Source organism: Dendropsophus ebraccatus, chromosome 6, assembly GCF_027789765.1.
Source record: "Dendropsophus ebraccatus isolate aDenEbr1 chromosome 6, aDenEbr1.pat, whole genome shotgun sequence".
Taxonomy (NCBI): Eukaryota; Metazoa; Chordata; class Amphibia; order Anura; family Hylidae; genus Dendropsophus; species Dendropsophus ebraccatus.
Window position 1 is genome coordinate 33,619,886 of NC_091459.1, and position 26,377 is coordinate 33,646,262.

At 43.3% G+C, this 26,377-nt stretch overlaps 1 protein-coding gene across 4 annotated transcripts in view; it reads right to left on the reverse strand.

The window, feature by feature from the left end:
* The window catches only part of ASCC3 (activating signal cointegrator 1 complex subunit 3), a 522,423-nt gene that overhangs the window by 435,111 nt on the left and 60,935 nt on the right, over window positions 1–26,377 (reverse strand). For 3 of the 4 annotated variants that reach the window (XM_069974770.1, XM_069974767.1, XM_069974768.1), the window contains 3 exons: window positions 17,568–17,717; window positions 14,822–14,969; window positions 13,914–14,473 (listed from right to left, as the gene is read on the reverse strand). In XM_069974770.1, the coding sequence (XP_069830871.1) occupies window positions 13,914–14,473; window positions 14,822–14,969; window positions 17,568–17,657 (798 nt within the window). In that variant the 5' untranslated portion in view covers window positions 17,658–17,717. Of the gene's footprint in view, window positions 1–13,913; window positions 14,474–14,821; window positions 14,970–17,567; window positions 17,718–25,414; window positions 25,536–26,377 lie in introns of those variants that run through there. The other variant, XM_069974769.1, reaches the window with a different exon arrangement.

The window sequence follows — 26,377 nt, forward strand, 5'->3', positions numbered from 1 at the left end:
GCTGGAGAGGCAGCTGGTGCCAGGGTTAGGGAAAGCTGGGTATGTCCCCATCCTGCATTATAGTCACAGTGTAGAAGTGATTGAAGGGGAACTATCAGCTGGTTAGACAAACCTAACCTGCTGATAGCTTCCTATTGCGCAGGAGATGCTGAGGATGAAGGTATGTCTCTTACGTTCATCCCCGATGTCATTTCCGTTCCTCGTTTACTCCACGATCCAGCAAGGCTTTTCGGAGCACTGCTGCGCCCCCGTAGCATCTATCCACCCCCAGGGGACAGGCCGGATCGGTGCTATGGGGGAGGGGCAGTGCTCCTAACGATCTTCATCCTTCACGTCTCCTGTGGAATAGGGGGCTATCAGGTTAGATTTGTCTAATCTGCTGTTACTTTTTAAAGAATTGCTTGGATTTTAGGGCATGAGGAGGGCATATGGAGTAATAGAGGAGGTCCTCCTTTTAGGATCTTCTCTCTGTGAGCCAGAATGGAGCGCCACTCTGTTACAGCAGCTTTTGTTCTGGTGCGCTTGACTGTGTATTACAAGGATGTCCATTCTTCTGAATTCAGCAGATTTATTAAGAGATGCATGCCTCTTAAGGTACAAACACACACACACACCGTATATGCAGCAAATACGCAGCAGATCTGCAGCAGATTTGATGGTGCAGATTTGATGCTGTGCTCAGTTATTTAGATCTAATCTGCTGCGTATCTGCTGCGTATCGCAGCAGTAAATACGCTGCGTATACGGTGTGTGTGTGTTTGTACCCTTAAAGTGTACCTGCCATAAGGGTCGCTGCCAGATCAGCTGTGAATTCTAGAGATGAGCAAACCTCAAATACAGCGTTCAGCATTTCATTAGCAGTGGCTGAAGAAACTGGATGCAGTCCTGAGGTGCCTGGAAAACATGGATATAGCCAAAGGCTACGTTCACACAAAGAGGGACATTTACTAAGGAGTCTAATGTGTGCAAGTATTCAAATGGGGATTGGTATATTTTGTTCCAAACAGGCATTAGCAAATAAATTCATTCGCATCTGCCCATTTTACAACAAAAAATACTATTTTTTTAGTTGATAAACGCACACCACAATGTGTGAACATAGCCATAGACTGTATTCATGTTTTTATAATCTAAGTGTGCTCATCTCTAGTAAATTCCACTTTGGGGGAAGTTCAGGTCTCCCCATTCTGACCCAATTGGGGTTGCGCATATTACAGTCTCATGCACGTTCACAGCCATGGAGATGTGAGCTTTTGCTCGCAAAGTGGAACTCACTGATGATCCGGCAGCGGCACTGGCGATACATACACTTTAAAGTGTAACAATCATCTTTAGCAGCCAAATGGATATGGTGTTAAAATCCTGCCGCCAGGTTCCTGATGCAGGTGCACAACGGAGGCGGAATTGTTCCAGAAGCGCAGTTGACTCCATTGTATACAATGGCACTGCCAGAAGAAACCGTTCTCCGGCACGCACTTGAATCTGAAGCGCGGTGGGTTTTTACAGTGTATCCTGTTACCCGCTAAAGATCACAGTTACACTTTAAGGAATCTGCCGCTGAAGCTGATGCCTAGAGTCCTGCACTTAGAAATTTCAGCTAACCCTAAACTACCATAGATTTCAGCTACAGTGTAAACCAGCTCCTGGTGTGAACTATAGTAAATCTGATGGCCAAAGCTTCTGTCATTTTTTTTCACATTGGCTAGAGAAATGCAAACACACAGAAAAGTAGAAAACTTTGTGCAAATGAGCACTGCACAAAATTGTGAGACTTTTTATGCAGAATGGTGTACAAATGGTGATAAGTTCCCCCCCACTGACCTTACTAGATTTTTTAACTAGTCACTAAAGGTGAGCTTTACCTTTTCTTTTCTACAGATGGCTTAGCCATGGGCATAACACAGTTTACTTTTCGGGACATTTTCCTCACCCTCTGGTATACCTGCACACCTTAAAGGAAATCTCTCATTCTGTTCAGGGGTTCTCCTGATATGCAGGAGAATGGGTTTTGTGTTGCACCACTCCCTCTGCTCCCTGGGTTCTGACTGACAGCTCTCTGCCTATACTATATACATATGACATCTGCCAATCAGGGAACAGCGGACAGAGGGAGCTGGTGCTCATGAATATCGAGGACTACTGAGTACACTCACATAATGGAGAAGACTAGTATGGGGTACTTAGAGTTTTTCCTATTCAGGAGTATTTCTATCTTTAGCTGCACAGAACAACGTAAATGACTGTGTGTGTGTGTGTGTGTGTGTGTGTGTGTGTTTGTGTTCACGCAACGTATGGCAACCTATGGGCCATACACAGAAAAAAAATTGAAATTCGAGACACTACAAAATGACTGTTAATCAACTATTTATTTGCCCGATGCTTGGCGAGCCACTTGGCTACTAAAAAATAGATATGAAGCCAGCAGAGTAGAGCCAGAAGTTACAGCCAGAAACAGTGCTGCTCCTCATGTACACACAAGAAAAGCTCATGATAAAAATGTACAATTTAAAAGCAAATCACATTTACATGATACCTTTTCCCTGTGTAGATTTCTCTAACAAACTCTTTTTAACAATGCCGTATGCATGGGGGGAAAAAAAGAGACCTTGTATATGTTTCATACTGAAAATGCAATCTTATCTACAGGCAGCTTGTTATTAAGAGGAGGTAAGGAGATTGATATATAGTTCTGTGGAAAAAGCTTTAAAATTACTTGTCATTTAGTGATGTAAATTTCAGCTCATCCTAGGCTAAGTAGTTATGTGGGTAGCCCTGGTTGACAGCGTGTGTATAGAGTTCTGTCAATCACTGATAGGACCACCCACATGACTACTTAGCTAAGGATGAGCGGAGATTTCCCTGAATAAATAACTAGTTATCCTAGAACTTTACCTATAAAAAAAATATAAAAAAATAGATATATAAATCTACTTAGCCCCTGCTGCTCTATAAGAAGATATCTGGACTGTATTTTAAATGTGACAGGATCCCTTTAAATACTGACTGTATAATTCCATACGCAGCCGGTGTCCTGTACTGGTGGCCACCATTATCTTCTGAATATGCCATAAATATGACTGATGGAAATCACATTTTAGGTGTATGAAAATACCTAAAAAGCAAACACAGCTAAGGGCCCTATTACATGGGACGATTATCGTGCGAAAAATCGTTATATGGTTCGAATTAAAACAATAATCGTTCTCTGTAATTGCAGGCAACAATCGAAAAATCGTTCGTATGTCGTTGATCGTTGATTTAGATCTGAACCTAAAATTATTGTTAATCGTTCGCTGTAATTCCACATTCGTTCGCTCAAGTTCTGCATTTGTTCACTAATCGTTCAGTGTAATTGCACATTGTTCATTGTTTTCCTGGGATCAGAAGGAATAAACCATCATAGTAACTAGGGATGGTCCGAACCGAGTTCGGTTCGGGTTTGTACGAACCCGAACTCTCAGTAATGATTCCTGCTCTCTGCCCGCTCCGTGGAGCGGGTAGATACAGCAGGAGGACCGCCTGGAAAACTGGGATACAGCCATAGCCATAGGCTGTATCCCAGTTTTCCAGGCGGTCCTCCCGCTGTATCCACCCGCTCCACGGAGCGGGCAGACAGCGGGAATCTGATGCAGAGCGTTCGGGTTCATACGAACCCGAACCTCGGCAGTGTCGGACCATCCCTAATACTAACGATCGCAATAACAATCATAGTAACGATCGTAACTAACGACCATTGTTCTGTGTAATCTAGTGAACGATTTCAGGTTAACTATAAACAATCTCATTTGCGATCGTTTATTGTTAGTCGTTAATCGTTAAAAATCGATCCGTGTAATAGGACCCTAAGACATCAGTGCCAAAGTTTTTTATGCTGTATGAAAAAGCAAGCCGTATTTGTTGCACTGGTAAGTAAATGGTAAAGCTGTGTTTCTATATGAAATGAAGCCAGCTTAGTAAAAAGCTACACTGGTATATACAGTCTTCATGTCATAAAACTGGGTTCCCAATTACAGTTTGGCCAATAAAAACGGCTGGCGATACTGTAAAACATCTATTACAGTACCATTTAGAGCTTCAGCGGCTTTTACGTGATGCACACAAGTTGCTCTTCTGTGTACTGTTATCTTAATAGATTCTGACTGCTTTTGAGACCTCAGGGGCTCTATTCTGCAGCGTTTTATATACATGGAAAACTGCTGTTTATCTATTATTGTTAATGGGAAGCATCCAGAATGAAGCAAGTGCCGTTACGCAGCATTATGAAATCTGGCTAAGCATTATTATTTTTATTTTTTTTTATTAATCCGGGACTAAGTGACTGGTAGTCGTGACAAATCAAAAATAGTAATGGAAGCTGCGTCCGTGCCGTCATCCAAGTGAGCCAGCTGTGACCAAAAGTGGTGAGACGGTACTATTTACCCCTTTGTATTTATCAACCCATCTGCATGAAAGCAGGGCGTCACTGTGTTGCTCTGTCAAATAAACGTCTCATAAAAGGTTTAGGATTCAGAAGAAAAGGAAGAAAAGTTTTACTCTTTTGTCTAAAGCAGGGATGGGGAATCTTTGCCCCCCCAGCTGCTGCAAAACTACAATTCCCATCATGCCTGGACAGCCAAAGCTTTGGCTGTCCAGGCTTGATGGGAATTGTAGTTTTGCAACAGCTGGGGGGCCGAAGGTTCCCCATCCCTAGTCTAAAGAAACCAAAAGCATAAATGATAGCCCCTCAACTAGGGACTGATCTCAGTGGTCTTTGCCGTGAGAGTATTGCACAGTATAAGTGATCTGCTCTTCCAGCTACTTCTACAACTGCAATCTACTGAGATCCTCTCAGAAATGTACATAAGCAATTTAAAGGAGAAGTCCCACCAAATTTAAAGGCAGGCAGGCATGCAGAGGGGTGGGGGAAAATAATAAACGCATAAACTGGCCCATCTCCCTAACTCTGTAGTGCTGCTCCCGGGTCCCGCTGATGGCTATCGGATGTCATTTTCAGCTGGAAACCGGGTATGTCATGTACATGACTCTTTCAGCTGCATTGTCACAGCTGAAGCTGAGTGATTGCCCGATCAGCCAGTCAGCGACTGGGGCAGTGTCCCGCCCCAGTCACTGATTGGCTGAGCAGGCAAGCTAAAAGAGCTGCAGGACACTGGTGGCTGTCAATAGGGCTTGGAAGCAGAGCTACAGGGCACGAGGATAGGTAAGTTTATGTTATTATTTTCCTGCACTCCCTGCCTTCATCATTAATAGTCTAAAGCGGGAATAGTGAACCTATGGCCCTCCAGCTGTTGCAAAACTACTATTCCCATCTTTCCAGGGCAGCCAAAGTATGATGGGTATTTTAGTTTTGCAACAGCTGACGGGCCGAAGGTTCCCCATCCCTGGTAATTTCATAGTCCCTAAAGCCATGAAATAAGTCCCACTATGCAGGATAGTCTAAAGCGAGAGCTTTATGGCAGCAGCCAGTAGAAACAGGTAATAATATAATGCTTTATCTTGTATAGCGCACACAGATTCCGCAGCACTTTACATAGTTTCACCAATTATTGCTCCCTGTCCCCAATAGGGCTCACAATCTAAATCCACCTATCCGTATGTTTTGGGTGTGGGAGGAAACCAGAGTACCCGGAGGAAACCCACGCAAACACGGAGAGAACGTACAAACTCTTTGCAGATGTTGCCCTTGGTGGAATTTGAACCCAGGACTCCAGCGCTGCAAGGCTACAGTGCTAACCACTGAGCCACTCTGCTGCCCAAACAGGTCTTGCTTAGATATGCATATCAGAATGGACAAGTTTTCTATATCAATGATCTCAGTAATCCTCTAGAACTGTTCTATCAATATTTGCACGGATGAATGCCATAAGCCTGAGGTTTATGCAATTCTTAAAGGGGTTGTACTATGGTTTTTCACCAAGCCGATTGCCCAGAATCTGGCTTCGGTTCTCCCCAGTAATTCCGATAGTTGTTATCATTGGGGAGAAGCAGTACCTGGCTACATCTGTTTATTTCAACAGAATGCGGGATATCTTGACAGCCATTTGCATCATTAGCTGACCACGTAATACAAAAATACACTGGACCTGTAGAAAGCACACCTTAGTTCTGGCTTATAGACTGACAGCGTGAGCATGGGACCCCACTCTGTAATTTAAAGCCATCATCATATAACTGTACTTGGATTCCAAAGATTTTTTACACCCACACTATTATTCTAAGATGAAAAGTACAACGCTTCTACCTCTTAAGATTGAAACACATTACGTAAAAGCCTTCAAAAGTACAGTAATAAACACGCCAAGTGTTTCGTCTGTATGCATAATGCAAGTGAATACACTGCGTACAGAGAAAAGGAAGGTTAGTGCATCCTACATATTACTTATCTAATACACGGCAGATATAACTGGCCTTAGGGTACTATTACACGTCCGATGGGGGCCCGATAATAACTGTAAACTGGGCCTCGGTTACTGGGCCTATTACACGCCCATGATAATTGTTTGACAAGGGCTGCATGGACATTGTTACTGATGTCCTTGCAGCCCTTACTTAAACTGCATACATTACCTAACCATGGTCCAGGGCTTCTCTTGCGGTCCGCTTTTCCCCGGGTCCCACACGATGCAGCTTCAGGGTAGCCTGTCTTAGCTGACAGGCCACTCAGCCAATCACTGGCCGCAGCGGTCCCGGACAGTGATTGGCTGAGCGGCCTGTCAGCTAAGACAGGCTGCTTTGAAGCTGCAGCGCGCGGGACCCGGGGAGAAGCAGAGCGCAGAAGGAGCCCTGGACCATGGATAGGTAATGTATGCAATTTGCAAATCCTCAGTCGCCGTCCGTGTACCGCTATTACACGTGATGATGCACGGTTGGTGCCCGACAATTATAGATTCATACCTATATCAACGTTCAGCTGATGATCGCTGTCATCGGCTGATCGTTGTGTTTATTACATGGAGCAATAATCAGCCGGATAGGGCCGATTCAGCTGATTATCATTCCGTGTAATAGGGCCCTTATGGTCCTTCCACACCTTATAATAAACGTGGAGCATGTATATTATGCACATGTAGACATCAGACACTGTAATGCTTATAATGAAAATGCAAATGGTATAGCCCCTTCATAAAGTGCAACTAAAACAGATTTAAAAAAAAAAAGTAAAAAAAAAAAAAAAAAAAAAAAGTCTAATGATGCCCACAGTGACGCTTGCCCTTGTAGCTAAAAATATAATTGAAAACTGCATAAATTGCAATTACTTTACACACTGCTTTCGTCAGGAAAGAACATGCAAGGCTACAGGGCATATCACATTTGCATTGGTCGCTCTGTAGAGCAGTGGAAGAATATTGGCTGTCATTTATATAGATGCGGATTTTATCAATAATACATGTATTTTGCTGCAAGGGAAATGTATGGGGATAATAGCCACAGAGGGGAATTCAAGAGCTGGACTTGCAGCGAGGAGCTAAAAGTTTATTTTATTTATTTATTTATTTTTTTTATTTATTAGAGAGGAGGATTTGTAGAAAATGGTTTATCTTCATAAGAAAACCCTTTTAAATGATATGAGTAACCGACGGACTAGAAATGGCAGCAATGAGAGTAAGAAACGGCCGCAAACAAGGATATTTTCCAGTGGTTGTGAAAGAAAAATAAGCATATACAAAAGAGAACCTCACAAATTATCAGAGAATTACTTAGACCATGAAATTTATCTGTCAATGTTCATACACTATATGTTAAAGGGGTTATCCAGCGCTACAAAAACATGGCCACTTTTCCCCCTACTGTTGTCTCCAGTTCAGGTGCGGTTTGCAATTAAACTGCATTTACTTCAATGGAACTGAGTTTCAAAACCTGCACCCACTCTGGAGACAACAGCAGGGGAAAAGTTTTTGTAGCGCTGGATAACCCCTTTAAAGCCAACCATTACATAGCTATGTATATTATCTATATACTGTAGAATGCTAACATATTTCCTTACTGTTGTAATCTTCATGGCTGTTCTCCTCCTGGCCTGCCACCACTCTATTCCTGCTGGGATCTTTAAGGGGGTTCTCCAGCCTTGGCAAAGGTTTCCTATACAGCTGCGGTCATATGGAAAATAATAAACTTCCTATGCTTACCTGCCTGCATTCCCACAGTGTCCCTCTGGCGGTGTCTCCAGTGTGCCCCACTGACTGCAGACTGTTCACTTCCCAAAGAGACTCTTCTTGGAATTGACAGCCAGCTCACTGACTTGGATGGGTCAGCACCGCTGCCTGTGATTGGCTGAGCAGGCAGTCACTCTCGAGCTGAGTTAATCTTGGAAGAGAAGTGTCTGCAGTCAGTGGGGGACAGTGGAAACACCACCATAGATACAGATCAAAAGTTTTTAGCAGACAGGGTCTGAGTATAAAGACCCTGACTGATCCCAAGAATGAGTCAAGAGAGGTTGGTGATTAAAGGGGAACAATGAAGGCAAAAAAGTTTTCAAATCAGCTGATAGAAGAAATTTATATAGATTTGCAAATTACTTCTATTAAAAAAAAAGCCTTCCAGGGCTTATCAGCTGCTGTATGTCCTGCAGGAAGTGGTGTATACTTTCCAGTGTGACAACAGTGCTCTCTGCTGCCACCTCTGGCTATGTCAGGAACTGTCCAGTTCAATAAATAAAGATTGGGAGAAAAAACCCTCTCCTGATCTGGACAGTTCCAGACATCAACAGAGGTGACAGACGAGAGTACTGAGTCAGGCTGGAAATAATACACCACTTTCTGCACAAATACTGTTTTGCTTTTAACCCTTTCCCGCACGAGGACGTAACTGCGCGGACGTAACTGTTGAGTCTCTGAACCGCCGCGGTCCCAGGTGCCACATGTAGCCCGGGGCCGCGGCTATTAGCGGGCACGGTCCGATCGCCGTGCCCGCTAATTAAGTCTTCAGATGCAGCTGTCAAAGTTGACAGCTGCATCTGAAGACTTTAGAGCAGCTCTTCCCTGGTGTCTAGTGGGGAGATCGCTCCCCTGTGACGTTGTCACAGAGGAGCGATCTCCGTGACTGTTGCCGGCCAGGGTCTGCGCCGTAATGGCGCTAATCCCGGCTCGGCATTTGGTTGCTTCCGGCAGCAGCAGCCGGAAGCAAACAAGTGCCGATCTCATCGATCTATGCTGCATATTTATCTATGTTCCTTAATATCGCTTATAGCGCTGTCATTCTTTGGTCTATGGGGCTGTGTGAGGTGTCATGTTTTGCGCCATGATGTGTTCTTTCTATCGGTACCTTGATTGTGCATATCCAACTTTTTGATTGCTTTTTATTACAATTTTTCTGGATTTGATGCGACCAAAATGCGCAATTTTGCACTTTGGGATTTATTTGTGCTTACGCCGTTTACCGTGCGAGATCAGGAATGTGATAAACTAATAGTTTGGGGGCGATTACGCACACGGCGCTAGCAAACATGTTTATTTATTTATTTTTATTTATAACATGGGAAAAGGGGGATGATTCAAACTTTTATTAGGGGAGGGGACTTTTTATTAATAGCAACACTTTTTTTTTCTTTTACACTTATACTAGAAGCCCCCCTGGGGGACTTCTAGTAAATGCACACTGATCTCTCATTGAGATCTATGCTGTATAGATCTGCTGCAGGCGGAAGCAATCTAGTGCCGAGCCGGGATCAGCGCCATTACGACGCAGACCCTGGCCCGAGCTGGATGTGTGGATTGCTCCCCCGGGACAATGTCCCAGGGGGGCAATCCACCCCACTAGACACCAGGGATGGCTGTATACAAGTAATCAGATGCAGCTGTCAACTTTGACAGTTGCATCTGATTACTTATAGCCGCAGTCCCGAGCTACATGCGGCACCCAGGACCGCGTTGGTTCAGAGCACAGCACCGCTCTGAACACCCATAGGCGGTCCTGGACGTATGGGTACGCCCAGGGTCGTCTAGGGGTTAAAGTGTCACTGTCGTTTACATTTTTTTTTTTTTACAGATATCAATAGTACAGGTGGTTTTAAGAAACTTTGTAAATGGGTTTATTAATCGAAAAATGTATTTTTATAATGAAAAAGCTATTTGAAACTCTCCTCCCTGTCTTCATGGTTCTCTTATGGAGAGGGGAGGGGTGAAGGGAGATGAGGCACCAAAACAGGACAACAAAGAGTTAATTTGCAGCTACATCATCGGGCTATCTTCTCTGACAGTCTGAATACCAGCTTTCACACAGGTCCCGCTGTGTAATGCTTTCTTCTCTGCTTTCTGCTGCCGACTAATCTCCCTCCTCCATCCTGCCCCCTCCCCTCTCCATAAGCTACACAAGGCTCGAGTCGAGATTTCCTGATAATGAGCAGTGGATGAGAGAGAAGAGGGAGGGGGGGGGGGGGGCTGGGGAAAGTCTTTTTGAATGCAGATAATGGCATATTTGCCTAAAAAAAAACAATTAAAAAGTTTCTCAAAATCGCCTGGACTATTGATTTCTGCAACAACAAAAAAAAATACGACAGTGACACTTTAAGCCACATCTGTTGCAACCCAAGGCATCCACACCTGTCCAGGTAGAGCCTCTAGTAAATGGTGCCTTCTTCCTCGCTCATTAGGAGAATTTACAGCAATGCCGATTCAGACTCAACAGTACACACCCTTTTTTAAGCCAACCAGAGAAACATTTTGAAACAGCGTAAATGTCACTATTTCGTGTTGCTAGTGTGCATGTCACATATAATAAAAATGTACCATATCATAAAGTCCAATTACAATTCGCTTTATAAATAATCTCATGCAGAGTGTCATAAACTAAAACTTACCAGGTCAAAAAGTTATACTTGTGACTCTTAAAATTTATTGATGTCATTTGCAAGAGTCTAATGTTCCCTAAATCTTGACAGTTTCTAGGATAGCTTTTTTTAAAAAAAATGAATTTGGCAGAAGCTTAAGCAACAACATTTGCATTTCACTTGCGTGCCGTAATACATCATATCTCGCTCTAAAATGACACACACTCTAAGAGGCATAACTCTGATCTGAAGAAATGCACTAAGCAATAATAACACCTTAAAGGAAGTCATATAAGACAAATCTCAGCACAAACTCTTCTTGCTAGTTACTTATCTTATGGAAGACATTATTGATTAGACAATAAGCCTGGCAGACAATGCTCACCGAGATCAATTCCTCCATTTACTTGGCAAAAAAATATTTAAATTATCTAAAATGTTAAGTCAAAGAACTGTCATCAACTTGGTAATGCCTGGTAATATTGCACTAGGTACAATATATATACACAGTGGTACCTTGCTTTAAGAGTAACTTGGATTGAGAGCTTTTTGGAAGATGAGATCACAGATTTTCAAAATTGTGACTTGGATTAAGAGCATTGCTTTGGTTTAAGAGCTTCCTGTACTGGGTGGGAACGGGGAATGGGGAGGGGCATGGTCTGACCCAGGAAGTCTCCCTCACCTTCCAAACCATAGCAGATCCACTTCAGGCTGGGGCTTGCATCAGGGGACAGGGCTGTGGAGGTAATCTCTCCATAGCTCCCAGCCAGAGAGTGCTGCTATACTGTGCTCACCCAGCTCATTCCTTTATGCTCCCTGCAGTCTCTGTCCGCCCTTGTGTTTTCCATCCTCTCCATTACTGTACAGTAACTTATAATATCACATATACAGCTGTTTCTCATTGTTTGTTTCATTTGTTTTACATGTTATTCAGAATTAAAAAAATAATCATTTTTGGGGTGTGGAACCAATTGTCTGCATTTTTATTAGTTCTTATGGGAAAGTTTGCTTTGCTTTAAGAGTGGATTTGAATTACAAGCGCAGTCACAGAACAAATTATGCTCGTTATTCAAGGCACCTCTGTGTGTGTGTATATATATATATGTATATACAGTAATACCTCGGTTTTCGAACGATTTGGAACTCGAACTGCTTGGTATTCGAACGAAAATTTACCCAGAAGTAGTGTTTGGAATTCGAACTTTGCTCGGTTTTCGAACGTTTTTGCAAGCGTGGATGGGGGGTTGTACCTGGCGAGTTAAGCAGTGGTGAGACTTCACATACACTGTATACAGTACAGTGCTGTATAAGACTGCTGGAGTGCATATACAGTGCAGTAGTAGTACAGGCAGTGCACCACCATCTCCCATACATTACAGTGCTTGGATGGGGGGGGACGCTATACAGTAAAGGATGGGTGAGGAGTTGGTGACTACTGTACTATAATTGCTGGTTCTGATGTACATTTCTTATGTTTAATGTCCTGTACAGTATAGTGCTGTTCTGTACTGTACTGTACTGATTATACTGAGCACTTATCAGTGTAATAAATTAGTATTGTAGGTAATTATTGGTGGCTGCTGGAACCAATTAATCATATTAACATTATTTCCTATGGGAAGACACTGCTCGGTTTTCAAACTGCTTTCTGGAACCAATTAAGTTCGAGAACCGAGGTACCACTGTATATATAATCAATCTATATCTTAAAAAGCATAATACATTACTATCACAACTGTTCCAGTTGTGCAATATGAACACACTGAGGGGAAGACCTAGAGAATCCCTGGTGAGTAGTAACTACAGCCATATAAGCTTCCAACTTTCTCACACAAGAAATAAGCAACTTTGCTCTAATGGGATACTGCTGCCTTCTAGTCAAATAAACCATGTCTGCGCATGTATGTATTGCCTCCATCCCTCTGTCAGCTCCCCATGGAATGCAATCATTATGAGACAGACTTTACAATCTATGTCTGCAGGTTTTATATATATCAATGTTGCCCACATTTGCCTTTTAGAAGTGTTTATGATCGCAACTGACCTTAAGTGATTATAGACTATGATCAGTATTTAGCAGTTCTTGTTTCAGAATGTAAAGGCCCCCATACACAGTTGAGAAAACACAATTTTAGCAGGACTGGCTTGCTTTCAAGGGTGCATGAGGGTCTCCTGACTCATCCCCAACAGAAGATGTCAAGGAAGAGAAGAACCAGACATCAAGGAGAGACATGCAGCGGCTATAACCATGTGCTTATGTGTAGAACAGGAGATAGTTATCAGCGAACACTGCATGGCCACCGGGAACATTCACATGTGACACATTTTCGCAGACATTTCTGTGACTTAAGATAATTTTCATGCATTTGAATGGAACGGTCTGTGTAGCAAGTGCAGGATTCTCCACCAGCCCTATTCAGACAAATGAGACAGTTACAGAAATTTTCAGCAAATATGCCTTGCCTGAACTCACCCCAAAGGGGGTATTCACACGTCGTGTGCACTGTTCGTAAATATGGACAATGTGCTACGAAACAGAGTTCCCAGCGTCTTCATTCATTATGATGATGGGAGCTCCAAAACGGTTTAAATTTCCACACTATTGTACTGACATGCAGTGTCAGTACAGTAGCATGATCATTTAAACAGCTTTGGAGCTCCCTGCATCATGATAAATGAGGAGGCAGGGAACTCAGAACAACATTCTGTAGCACATTGTCTGTATTTACGGACTGTGCACGGAGCGTGTGAATGCCCCATTAGACCTTATTCACATGAAGAGTAAACCTATTAAAACTTACTTCAATCTCAACCAACCATAGGAACACAAAGAGGTAAGAAAAGACAACATTTTTTACAAAGGTAAATGCATATTATTAGAGATGAGCGAACCTCGAGCATGCTCGAGTCCATCCGAACCCGAACTTTCGGCATTTGATTAGCGGTGGCTGCTGAACTAGGATAAAGCCCTAAGGCTAGGTGGAAAACATGGATATAGTCATTGGCTGTATCCATGTTTTCCAGACAACCTTAGAGCTTTACCCAAGTTCAGCAGCCCCAGCTAATCAAATACCAAACGTTCAGGTTCGGATCGACTCGAACCCGGTTCGCTCATCTCTACATATTATACATACAACACAGATTCACAAACCTCATTCTGAAGCTCATCGTTGCTTTTGGAAGAGGCCAGCATCTCAAATATAGTGCTACACAGATCTTCAACCGTGGGACTTCCAACAGAATTCTCCAAAGTCTGGACAACGTATTTTTCAATTTCATCATATAACAAAGAGCCATCATCTTCGCCGCTGCCCACTTTCTGCTGTGCTCTGGATGTGTCATTTTGGAGTTTTAAGAAATGCAAGCTGATGTTATCATTGGTCTCAGCTTCGCCATTTAATGGCATTTCTTCAGTATCTTCCAGCTCGTACATTTCTATAGAGAATTTGACATTTCTCCCGAATGACACTGTTTCTCCAAAACCGTCTTCTTGAAACATCAGTGCAAGCCTCTGGAGCTGTTCATCCGTCAAGAGCGACACTATTTTATTTGTGGCATCACAAGCTGCCGTGGCACACGATGAAGGGAAAGGGCCAAACATCTGTTTAATGGCTTTGGTTGCTTCTTGACTGACACAATCTTTATCGTAGAAAGTCCTAAAAAGGAACACGGCCCCACTTTCAATTGCTTCTTGTCCATGGTCGGTTCCAACTGTAAGAAAACGAGGCAATGGATTTGGCATACTGCATGTGTTTGATTTAAACTGCCTCTAAATAAATGTGTGCTATCTCCCCTGTAATAGCTTAAACCTTTCACTCCAAATCATAAGCACTACAATAAAAATGACAACCTGGGAGAATTACAACCCCCAAAGTCACCCTTATGTAAATATTTAAGTCTGAATTATTGAACCAAGGATCAGTAGATTGAAATTCACTCGTTGCAGAACAATCAAGTGAGGTTCTCCTCTACTCTGACTAGCCAGGTGAAAAATTACCAAGTTGAATTCACAGCACATCATGAATTTCAAAGAATTTGTCTTTAACAAAAGTAATTTACCGATCTGTTTTGCAGCCTGTAATATTTCTTTTAGGCCCGCGTTTATTGCTTCATGCTCCTTGTCCACAATGGCGGTGACAAATTGAGTTATTTTCTTCCAAGTAAGGTCAGACTCCAAAACTTGCTCACGCAACTTCGATCTTTTGTTCTGTAAAGTGAATGCGGTATGGTTACAAGAAATGTATCTGAAACCACTTCAGAAATAGACGATCTGCCTACAAGTGCGCCACTAAATAACTATTAATGCCTGTTAGCAAACACGGATTTTTTTTTTCCCAAATCTAAAATAAAAAGTCACAAAAAGTAAGTTAAAAAACAATGAACTTTTAAGACAAAACAAGACACCACTCAAACATATACAGTTATTTTATTCTAGAGTGTCCAGAAAGGGTTAAGAACATCTCTAGATGGTGTTAGATATCTTACATGCAGCTTCTTCATTACAGTGAAAATAAGGATTTAAATAACATTTTAAAAGGGGGAGATTCATCAAACATGGTGTAAAGTGAGAATGGCTCAGTTGCCCCTAGCAACCAATCAGATTCCACCTTTTATTTTTCCAAAGAGTCTATGAAGAATAGAAAGTGGAATCTGATTGGTTGCTAGGGGCAACTGAGCCAGTGTCACTTTACACCATGTTTGATAAATCTCCCACACAGTGCAACAAATACACACAGATTTTGGGGCTTGTTGTGGATTTTGAAATCTTGTCATCACAAAGAGTGTGTGGTGTGTGTGGTATGGATTTCCCACAGCAAATCCACCTTAGCTTTACACACACCATATCGCAGCGGCAGATCCGCAGCAGATTTGCTCTAAATAGCTGAACACAGTATCACATCTGCACCATCAAATCTGCTGCGGATCCGGTGTGTGTGAAGGCACCCTTAGGGCAGATTCACACGCAGCAGATTTGACTAAATGAACGAACACAGCATCAAATCTGTACTGTAAAATCTGCTGAAGATCTGCTGTGGATCCGCAGCAGATTTGATGGTGCAGATTTGATGCTGTGTTTATTCATTTAGTCCAATCTGCTGCGATACGGTACGTGTGAAGCTGCCCTTAAAGGGGTTATCCAGTAATGTAAAATACCTGCTGAATCATCCCCCCCTTCTGGAGACTAATGGTGCATTTACACAGGCAGATTTATCTGACAGATTCTGGAAGCCAAAGCCAGGAATGGATTTGAAAAGAGGAGAAATCTCAGTCTTTTCTTTATGACCTGTTCCCCGTTTAAAGTCTGTTCCTGGATTTGGCTTCAAAAATCAGTCAGATAAATCTGTCTGTGTAAACGCACCATAATGCTAAGTTTACACGGAGCGATAATTGGCCCGATCGCACGATTAACGATTTCGAAGTAACAATTTTTTTTTATAACGATCAGCGTTTAGACGGCACGATATATCGTACGGAAAAATCGTTTTGTAATCGTTTCGCGATTTCGCGCCCGCAGCCCGTCCCCCCGCTCGCAGCCCGGCCCCCTGCTCATCCGCAGCCCGGCCCCACGGTCAACCACAGCCGCCCCGATCGACACCCCTGCCGCTCCGATCGCCATCCCCGCTGTCGCCGCTCCGATCGCCCCCCGCCGCCGCTCCGATTGCCCCCCGCCGAAGCTCCGTTCGCCCCAAAGTCATTTCTTTGAGCAGAGAGACCGCGGAGGAGCGCGCCCTTTCCTCCACCCAAAGCAGCACACAGAGCAAACAGAGACGGAGAGCTCCGTTGCGGAATTCCGACGTTCTTGCTCAGTGTGAATGGGGCCTAAAGCTGTAAAAATCAGATAATCTGTAATATCTGTTGGTGTAATAGAGCCTTAACAATTCATTCCATACTAGTTATGGGGGAAGGAGACTCAAAAGATAATAAACAAGTATTCGCTCTATTCCTGCTATAATGTGCTGGCACTTACACTCAGCTATTCACACTGCTGTATAGAAAAGTTTTTGTCACTGTCTTCTTCACTTCCTGATCCTGGTCCTTGCTGAACACACACCACTTCCCCATTAATGTCATGTGACCACACAGACCTCTGCCAAACTAATGCTGTTGAGGTTTATCCCCTTACTATACATTATACTCCACATGCTGGTTGCTATACTGTACAGTAACTTATAGTATCACATATTCAGCTGTTTCCGAATGTTTGTTTCATTTGTTCTACATGTTATTCAGAATTTAAAAATATATATATTTTTGAGGTGTGGAACCAATTGTCTGCAGTTCAATGATTTGTTATGAAAAAGTTTGCTTTGGTGTAAAAGTGATTTGGATTGCAACCATGGTCCCGGAACGAATTATGCTCGTAATCTAAGGCACCACAGTGTGTATACACATATATATATATATTTTTTTTATTTTTTTTGCTAATATATTGCTTTAATAAAGTCATGTTACTTTGTAATAAAACTTTTTTTATTATTATTTGCATGATCCATTAAACAAATAACTTGTGTGGGACAACCATTTCAAATGGGTAATTGAGAAGCTAGTAAGGGTCAGAAATTTTACTTGCGACGTGTGGAATACAGTTCTCACCGATTATTCCACCAAGTACAGTAATAGGATCAAACTCACTTTAACATTAAGGGCGTCAAGGCACTTTGGCACTTTTACATTTACAAACTGTAGTTTGTGGAAATGCTAGCACAACAGCTGTAACTGCTGTTTACCACGCTATATAAAGCATTCTACTATCATGAGGCATTCTGAATGTTTAGCACTTTGAGTCCTGGATAAAACATTTTACCATCAAGTCTGTTGAGTCTCCCCTGTAATCATCTTGTCTGGTGACATTTGAAAAGGAGCGCAGCGCTCCTGTGAGACGAGGTAAAACCATCTCTTTCTTATTCAGTGATCCATAGGATGAAAAATAGGATTTTGCTGCAACTTGTAACACCTAAAAATGAAACAAGGGAAAATGTTTGATAAGAAGCTTAAAAAAAAAAAAAAAAAAAAAGGATGAAAGAAAACAAACAATAACCAAAAAGCAGCACTAAAATAAAGAAATAGTTTTGCTCTAATATATACATGGTTTTGCCTGTATAATGTATGTCAAGGGGGATGTGTGAATAGGGCCTTATTGTTTCCTTCCTTTCTGCTCATAAAGCACTTTGTAACCCAACCAGTAACCCCTTCTCCTCCACATGCCATCAGTAGTGCTTGCTGTGATGCTGCAGCTGTTTCTTCTGTTTCTGTTTCTACAGCACCTGCACAGTGGAAGCTTGCTCAGTGCACATCCACCAGCACTATCTCTTGGCATAGCCAAAAATATATTTTGTCGTGCTCCAATTGGCAAGAGAAGTCAGGGAAAGGAAGAACCTGTGTGTGTAATACTGGCAGCCTAGCCCTGGTTCCGCCTCCCTGAGAGAAATTATCCATCCCATGGCCATTCACTTTTTCCAACAGTTCAGCCTTATTATAGTCTATGAGATTAAAGTGTCGGAATAAATGAGTGGCCTTGGAGCATATCACATGGATACCGCGCTCTCTCCCCGGCTATATCACCTGTGGTTCACAGCATTGAGATCAACTGTGATCAATAACTTTTGGCATGCCTGATGACATGTCAAAAGTTTTTTTCAATGACAGGTACTATTTAACGGGAATCTGTCACTAGGTTTATTCCATCCTCAATGAGGGCAGCATAAACTAGTGACTGAAATGCGTCATTACGTCATTTTGTTCAGCCATTCTCCTTATATGCAGGAGAATAGGATTCTTGCCACCCCCCCCCCCTTCCCGACCTCCAGCTGCTGTGTGTATACAGGTGACTGTCTATACACAGTATTGAATAGATAATTGCCATTTAGCAGCTGGTGGGCGGTGTTTTCTGCTTCTCATGAATATCTAGGACTACTGGGCTTGTGCACATAATGGAGAGGACTACTAATTGTTCATGTTATTCATGAGGATATCTCTGGATCAGCTGCACAGAACAATGTAAGTGATACTTCATTCTGATCAGCTTCTCTGTCACTAGTTTTTGCTACCCTGAGAAAGAACAGTATAAACCTGAGTTCTAAACCTCATCTGGCATTACTATCAGCCTTACATCACCAAGTACAATGCCAAGCATCAGTCAGACCCCCAACAGTGCTAATGGCAGGTGTCAATACATGTAAATGACAAAGCTGGATTCATCAATGACAGTGGGGAAACCGCAGCAGGATTCCAACTGATCCACTTTTAGGTCAGTAGGGCCTGCCGGCATTCAACATGCTCACAATCTGGCACTTTATTATGGCGTAACAGGTAATGTGCAAGAGTGCTGGCAGCAAATATCAATATATGGCAGCAGCCCTACTCCATATATGCCCAGAAGCATGGAGATCTGCCCACAACACTCCATGACTCAGTATTGACCCCTAAATTTCTCAACCTCTGCTTGGCAAACAGTATAGATAGGAAATTACCTTTCAGGGCGTCTCGATGATTTTGTATGCAGCAGCAGCCGTTTCCCTTTAAACCATCACACAGCCACTTTCAGACATCAGCTGACGCATTGATACATTTATAATGTGAAACCTTGAAGAGCTTTGGATTTTAGCTGACAAGCGTGAGAAAAGTTTGTGGCCTGTAGTAAAGGGTAGACTTTTTGGCAACTGAGGCAGTGGTGATGCATGTGTTGTCAACATTGAGAAGAGGGGAAATGAAAGGTTAGTGACAGAGTGAAGGGTGGTAAAATTGGATTTCAGTTTTTGTCATATTAAGCTTCTGGCAGCTGGATTTTATCCAGCGGAACAGAGAAAAGACTGAAATATGAGCTATGACCTGTAAAGGTGAACAAAAGGAAAACGTGGGAGGTTTTCTAGAATTATTCATTCTTTATATAGGGAAAGACACAAAGAAATATGCAGATGCTGGAGAATGCACAAAGCTGTCTGCTGGTAACATGGAAATTCAAGTATGGCCACATACAGGTCGTAGGTATATATAAAAAAGACTGTATGTGCCTGCACATACTGTATGTATGAAAATATCCTCCCCTAGAAGCACTTGTAGAGAATAGCTGTGGCTGTATACAGAGTAGTGATGCACTGAAGTAACATGCACCGCTACATAGAGTATACTCCCGAAAACATGGCGGGTGGCAAGATGAGCACCTGCCATGTGTTTGCTATTGCCCGCCTTTCCCCCGCTGTGGTTTACTATTGATCGCCCACGCTCCCCCGGCTGCTTTAAGTAACCGGGTTGCCAAACTTGTCCCCCTTTTTCCCACCTCCCATAGTCCATTGGATCTTTAGTAATCGGTGCGCCACCCTCCGGTCCTAGTAATTATTTGCATAGTTTTGTAACAATATTGCAGGATGCCAATCCGACATTTCGGTGCTATTGCTCAAGCTCATCTCCATTCCTGTGCTGGTAAAATAGCACTGTTGACTTTGCACAATAGTCCTTGTTGATTCTACACACATATAATACATGTGTGTTCCTGCGGCAGCTGAACAGATACCGAGTTAGAAAGAATATGCTGCAGTTAGACTTCCCGACCACCTTTTGTAGCTGCGTCACAGGCGCATCCAAGCTCAAGGGGGCCTCTGACCCTAAGATAGATAAGGGTTCTCTGGGACCCCATCCATCTTCTGAGGATACTGTCCACTCCATTCCCATCCCATTTAGTCCATAAGTGGCAAATGCCTCCTTAATAGAAAACCCCATTAACCATTCAGATGTGTTGTTGCATGCAGATTTGCCCCATTCACATTCTATCCTGATCTTGTATGGTAAACATTGAAAGCACCCCCCCCCCCCCCACCCCCACACACACACACACACATAAATACAGATTTCTTTACAATTCTTTTATGCTTATTTCGACATTTTATGGGAAAATCAAAGGTCATATATGGCATTCATAGAGGGACCCCAAAGTACATTGAGCCTCAGGCTGGGCATACATATCCTGCTGCCAACAGTGCTACAGGCTTAACTAACATCTAACATTTCTATTCCAGTACATTTGTCTTTCATGACCAAAACTTTAACACCTGGAACTCCTTGAAGTTTGCTTGGAACTGGAAATGTAAAAACACAAGGAAGGAAGGAAACCTTGTTTTGCTGTGTGTACAAGAGCTCCACAAGTAGCTGAACACATCATCCTGATAGAAAGACAATGATCATGACCACACCAGGATCAGTGTGACTCCTCTGAGTGGGTCAGTGGGGTGAGTACATTGGGCCTGAGCAGCATATACCTCCCACTGCCAACAGACCTAGGCGGCCTACGTACCTTCCTTCTGTTCCAGTACCACTGTCTTTTATAACCAGACTCTCTAAGGTTTGCTTGAAACTGGAAATGTGAAAACACCAGGAACCTTTAGTTTGGCCACATGCACAAGAGCTCCACAAGCAGCTGAACACATAGGGGAGATTTATCAAAGGGTGTCAATTTTACACCCTTTACACCCTTTAGGCAGTGCTGAAAGGAAAGCTGAGCTGTGATTGGTTGCTGTGGGCAGTTTGCACCAGTCTAAATTTTACACCCTTTGATATTACACCAAACAGGTATCGGTCTGAACGGCCAGTAACTGGCCAAGTAAGGCCGATAATCATTTTGTGTAATAGGGTCTTCAGGCATTCTGACGACCTAATAAAATAACACTCCAAGGGAAACAAAGTTGTTGCAGATGCCATGGCACAAGCTTCTTCATGATGAGCCACCCAGGTGGAATTCAGTATACGACATGGTGGAGAGGTTATGTAAACAACAACAAGCTGTCTACCCCCTCCATCCCTCCTCCCCACCCTCTTCATCATTAGGAATGCCACTGGAACATTTTCTTCTGTTTGAACATTGCACAGGTCCTTAACGATCCAGCCCATGTGCTGTGATAACATAGGTGGTGAATAATAGGCAATCTGCCTGGAGCATTCCTAAAGATGAGGAGGGCGGGGAGGAGGGACGGAGGGGGTGGTGCAAAGTTAGGGCACAGATACGCCCGTTTGGCACGGGGCTGCAATTTTAAAAGTAATTCTTTATGACAATAACTGCATCACCTGCCAAACGGACCCCAGGACAGATCTTGGATTAAAAGCAGCTATCTGAAGGTACAAGCGGTTTTGGGGGGGTCAGATTGTGGCTACAGAGTTGCTTTAAGTGGTCTTCAGTTGATTCTTTGATCTGGAAAATCCATGCATGTCCCACAAAAAATTAAAGAGACAGCAACCTGGCAAAAAAATAAAGAAAAAAACAAAAACAAAAAAAAAAAGTTTAGAAATGACATCAGTAAGAGATATGAGGACAGAAGGTTGCAATTCCTCCTCAGCATTGCCACATTTCTTGACCCAAGATATAAAGGGGTACTTCGGCAAAAAAAAAAAAATTCTTTCAAATCAACTGGTGACAGAAAGGCAGAAATTTGTAATTTACTTCTATTTAAAAAATCTCAAGTCTACCAGTACTTATCAGCTGCTGTATGTGCAGTGTCCCAGAGCGGGTGTGGTCTCTGATGTTTCCTGCCCACCTGAAATTATCTGCACTCTGAACATATTCCCTGTTTGTACCTTTATTTTCTACTTGTGCCTGCATTACTTATTTTATGCCACTAGATGTCACTGTATTATATGAACTGTATGCACAGCTGAAGGAAAGGGTTAACTGTCACTTATGTATGAGCTGATGTTCACTGACCAATCCCTGAGCTAGGTGCCTCAAATGATCTGTCCAATCCCTGTCCAGTATTAAGGCCTCCCAGTCTGTGTTCAACCAATAAGGGATTAGATTATTCCCCTGAGGGAAATCAGTTCAGTCAGGATTTTCTCAGAGAGAGGACTACACTACAGAAAGCTCCTGCTGAGGTTTTTTTTCAAGGTACTCTGCATCCACAATCTAACCCTCCAAACCACTTGTACTTTCAGATAGCTGCTTTTAATCCAAGATCTGTCCTACGGTCTGTTTGGCAGGTAATGCAGTTATTGTCCTAAAAAACAACTTTTAAACTTACAGCCCCGTGCCCAACAGGAGTATCTGTGCCCTAACTTTGCACCACCCCTCCGTCCCTCCTTTCCACCCTCTTCATCATTAGGAATGCCCCTGGAACATTTTTCTCCATGCTGAACATTTGCAAAGGTGTCATAACAATCCAGCCCATGTGCCGGGCTGACACAGCTGACGAATAGTAGAAAATCTGCCTGGAGCATTCCTAATGATGAGGAGGGCGGAGAGGAGGGACAGAGAGGGTGTGCCAGCCTAATACATACACAATCTAGGCCACTCCCGTTGGGCACAGGGCTGCCAGTTTAAAATTTGTTTTTTTTTAGGACGATAACTGCATCACCTGCTAAACGGACCGCAGGACAGATCTTGTATTAAAAGCAGCTATCCAAAGGTACAAGCAGTTTGGGGGGGGGGGGGGGGGTCAGATTGTGGGTTCAGAGTCGCTTTTAGGGCCTGGCTTATGCCAGGTCCCCTGTGCAGGACTATAGGGATAAGGATTCTTTTATTTTATACCTTCTGCAACTGCTTCAGGTCATCCACGTCTGGCTAACAACATACAGAAGAGACTGATGTGAAAAAGGACTCAAGGTATACCCTATCTACACTGGGCGATAATGGCCTAAATCAATATCGCGGTTTATCACACGTGTAGCTACGGTAACGATAATTGAACAATAATTATGACTCGCCCCTTTTTGCAAACCACACCCACTTGCCATGCCAAACTGGCAATATTTTGATTCAAAAAAGTAAAAAAGAACTCACTGAGCAGCAACCCATGGTTAGTCTATTATGATTATTATTTGTCATTATTAGGGGGTCTCAGCAGAGACCTGGACATGTGCATACAGGTATACAGAATCTACCGGGTGTGTATACACAGGGGGTCACATAGGGATATGGGTGTATGACTATATGGTGGGGATGGATTGGGGTGTATTACTACACGGTAGGTTGGGATCGGGTTACAGGACTATACAGGCATCACATAGGGATAGGGGGCGGATAGGGGTGTATGACAATACAGGTGGGGGATAGGGGTGCATGACTATACATAGGGGGGGGCGGATAGGGGTGTATGACTATATGGGTGGGCGGACAGGGGTGTATGACTATCCGGGGGGCGGCGGACAGGGGTGTATGACTTTACAGAGGGCACATAAGGATGGCAGGCTGATAGGGGTGTATTGCTATATAGGGGGGGGGGGCAGATAGGGGTGTATGACTATACATAGGGGGGCGGATAGGGGTGTATGACCATATGGGTGGGCGGACAGGGGTGTATGACTATACGGGCGGGGGGCGGATAGGGGTGCATGACTATATGGGTGGGCGGACAGGGGTGTATGACTATACGGGGGGGGGGGGGGGGCGGATAGGGGTGTATGACTATATGGGTGGGCGGACAAGGGTGTATGACTATACGGGGGGGGGGGTGGCGGACAGGGGTGTATGACTTTACAGGGGACACATAAGGATGGCAGGCGGATAGGGGTGTATTGCTATATAGGGGGGGGGGGGGCAGATAGGGGTGTATTACTATACAGGGAGAAACATATAAGACAGGTAGCCAAAAAGAAGAAAATGGATCTGAAAAGTTTGCTGTCTAGTATTTTGAGAAAAGGGCGAGTGGTTCTGAAGGAACAGAGAATGAACAGGCTGCATCATCTTCTGTATGTCACAAAACTCCAGAGGAAATGACTAGAAATGAGTTTATATTGTACAAGCAATTGAAGGAGATGCCCTGACAAAGACCCACTTGCACTTGTGAATCATCCATTTCAATGTCGCAATCGCATTACATTGCCCCATTGAAGAAACATGCCACAAGCCTGCCTATGCTTGCCCATTTTGCCAAACAATACATTTGCATTTCAGCCTCAACTTGTGCATCTGAAAGTGCGTTTAGTATGTCTTAAATAACCTGCAATTCAAGGAGAACAAGACAGACAGAAGACAATATAGATATGCTACCAGTTGGTTGTCAATCAGGCAGGTATAGCCAAGCATATATGTAAGATACAGTTTCTCTTTATTCTAGCAGCTATCTAACAGTGTTGTTGTCAGCAGTTTGGAATGTGATTTGCAGCTGACAGATTCACACAATGTATTTTTTCAAATTAAACAACGGCCGATTTTTAATCACAGCAGCTGATTTCATTAACCCCTATGGAACCACAGCCATAGTGTATACACACTGTATACCCTACGGCCGGGATTCCATGCGGTCGCACGGCTGTGGAGACAATGTAAAGTACGGCTCCTAACCTTACTTTACATCATGTGCTATGGCTAATTGGAGTACGTGCATACCCGAATGTGCCCACATTCCAATCATGTTGAAGTTATGTTCACCCGGCCGATAGGTTGAACATCTCAGACAGCAGCCATTCTGTGGCACGGCCGTGTCACAGAACGCCCACTGTTTTGTCATGTGTGAACATGGCCTAAGGGTGCCTTCACATGTAGCACATCGAAGCAGATCTCACTCTGCCAGATTCGCAGTGAAATCTTCTGTGATACGGAGTACTATTAAAGTCTATGGCACTCTTGCAGCAGATTTTCATTCCACTGTGAAAATGTAGTTACACAGCCTTGTAAAACCTAAGATGCTGTACTGCAGGTAAAGTAAAAAACAATAAAGCAGCCATACTTACTTGTCTGCGTTCCGCTGATGTTCCCCGCTCAGTCAATCACTGGCTGGTGAGGGCCAGAGCAGTTATTGTATGAACAGACGTCACTGAGTGGTGTTCTTGTCAAAACGTACTTCGGAGTGGGGTGACAGGTCAGCACGTATTCCCTGGGGGTAAAGATATCACTGTGATACTTTTATACCACCTTGGACTTTGTACTGCCCATGCAATATATACCGTAACTCTATCTCTTTGCACTTGATTGCACCTTATTACCTACCATCTTTCCATCTTATTTTGTGTGGTTTTTTATCTTCATTACAAGTGCCACTGTTCATTTATCACCTGCCCCCTCTTTATCACTGCCCTTGATTTCACCCTTTTTGGAGAGTTTATGTGTATTTTAATATGTACATCTATGAAAAAATCACATGTGAGAATAGCATGCCATATACCTTACTCAGTACCGCATTCCTGACCCCTGATGTAACAGTATGGCACCGTCAGCAATGATTTACCACTATCTAGCACAGTTCCTGTTTATGCTGCAGCAATGACCAACGGAAGAGGGCAGCTATCCCTGATAGCCACCAATCTCATCTAATGGCTCAGGGGAGTTTTGTACCCTCAACCCAAATCAGTGATTGCTGTCATTGACTAATAACAATCTTATTACTGTGCCTGGTGGTGATTTGTTCTGTATAACACAACTCTAATCACCACCATACTTACATTAGGCAGTTATAACCATATTGGGTTAAAGGGGTTATCCAGTGCTACAAAAACATTGCCACTTTCCCCCTACTGTTGTCTCCAGTTTTGGTGTGGTTTTGAAACTCAGTTCCATTGAAGTAAATGGAGCTTAATTGCAAACCACACCTGAACTGGAGACAACAGTAGGGGGAAAAGTGGCCATGTTTTTGTAGCGCTGGATAACCCCTTTAAGACTGGCTGATCAGGGTGACCAACCAATCATAGCCATGGGGG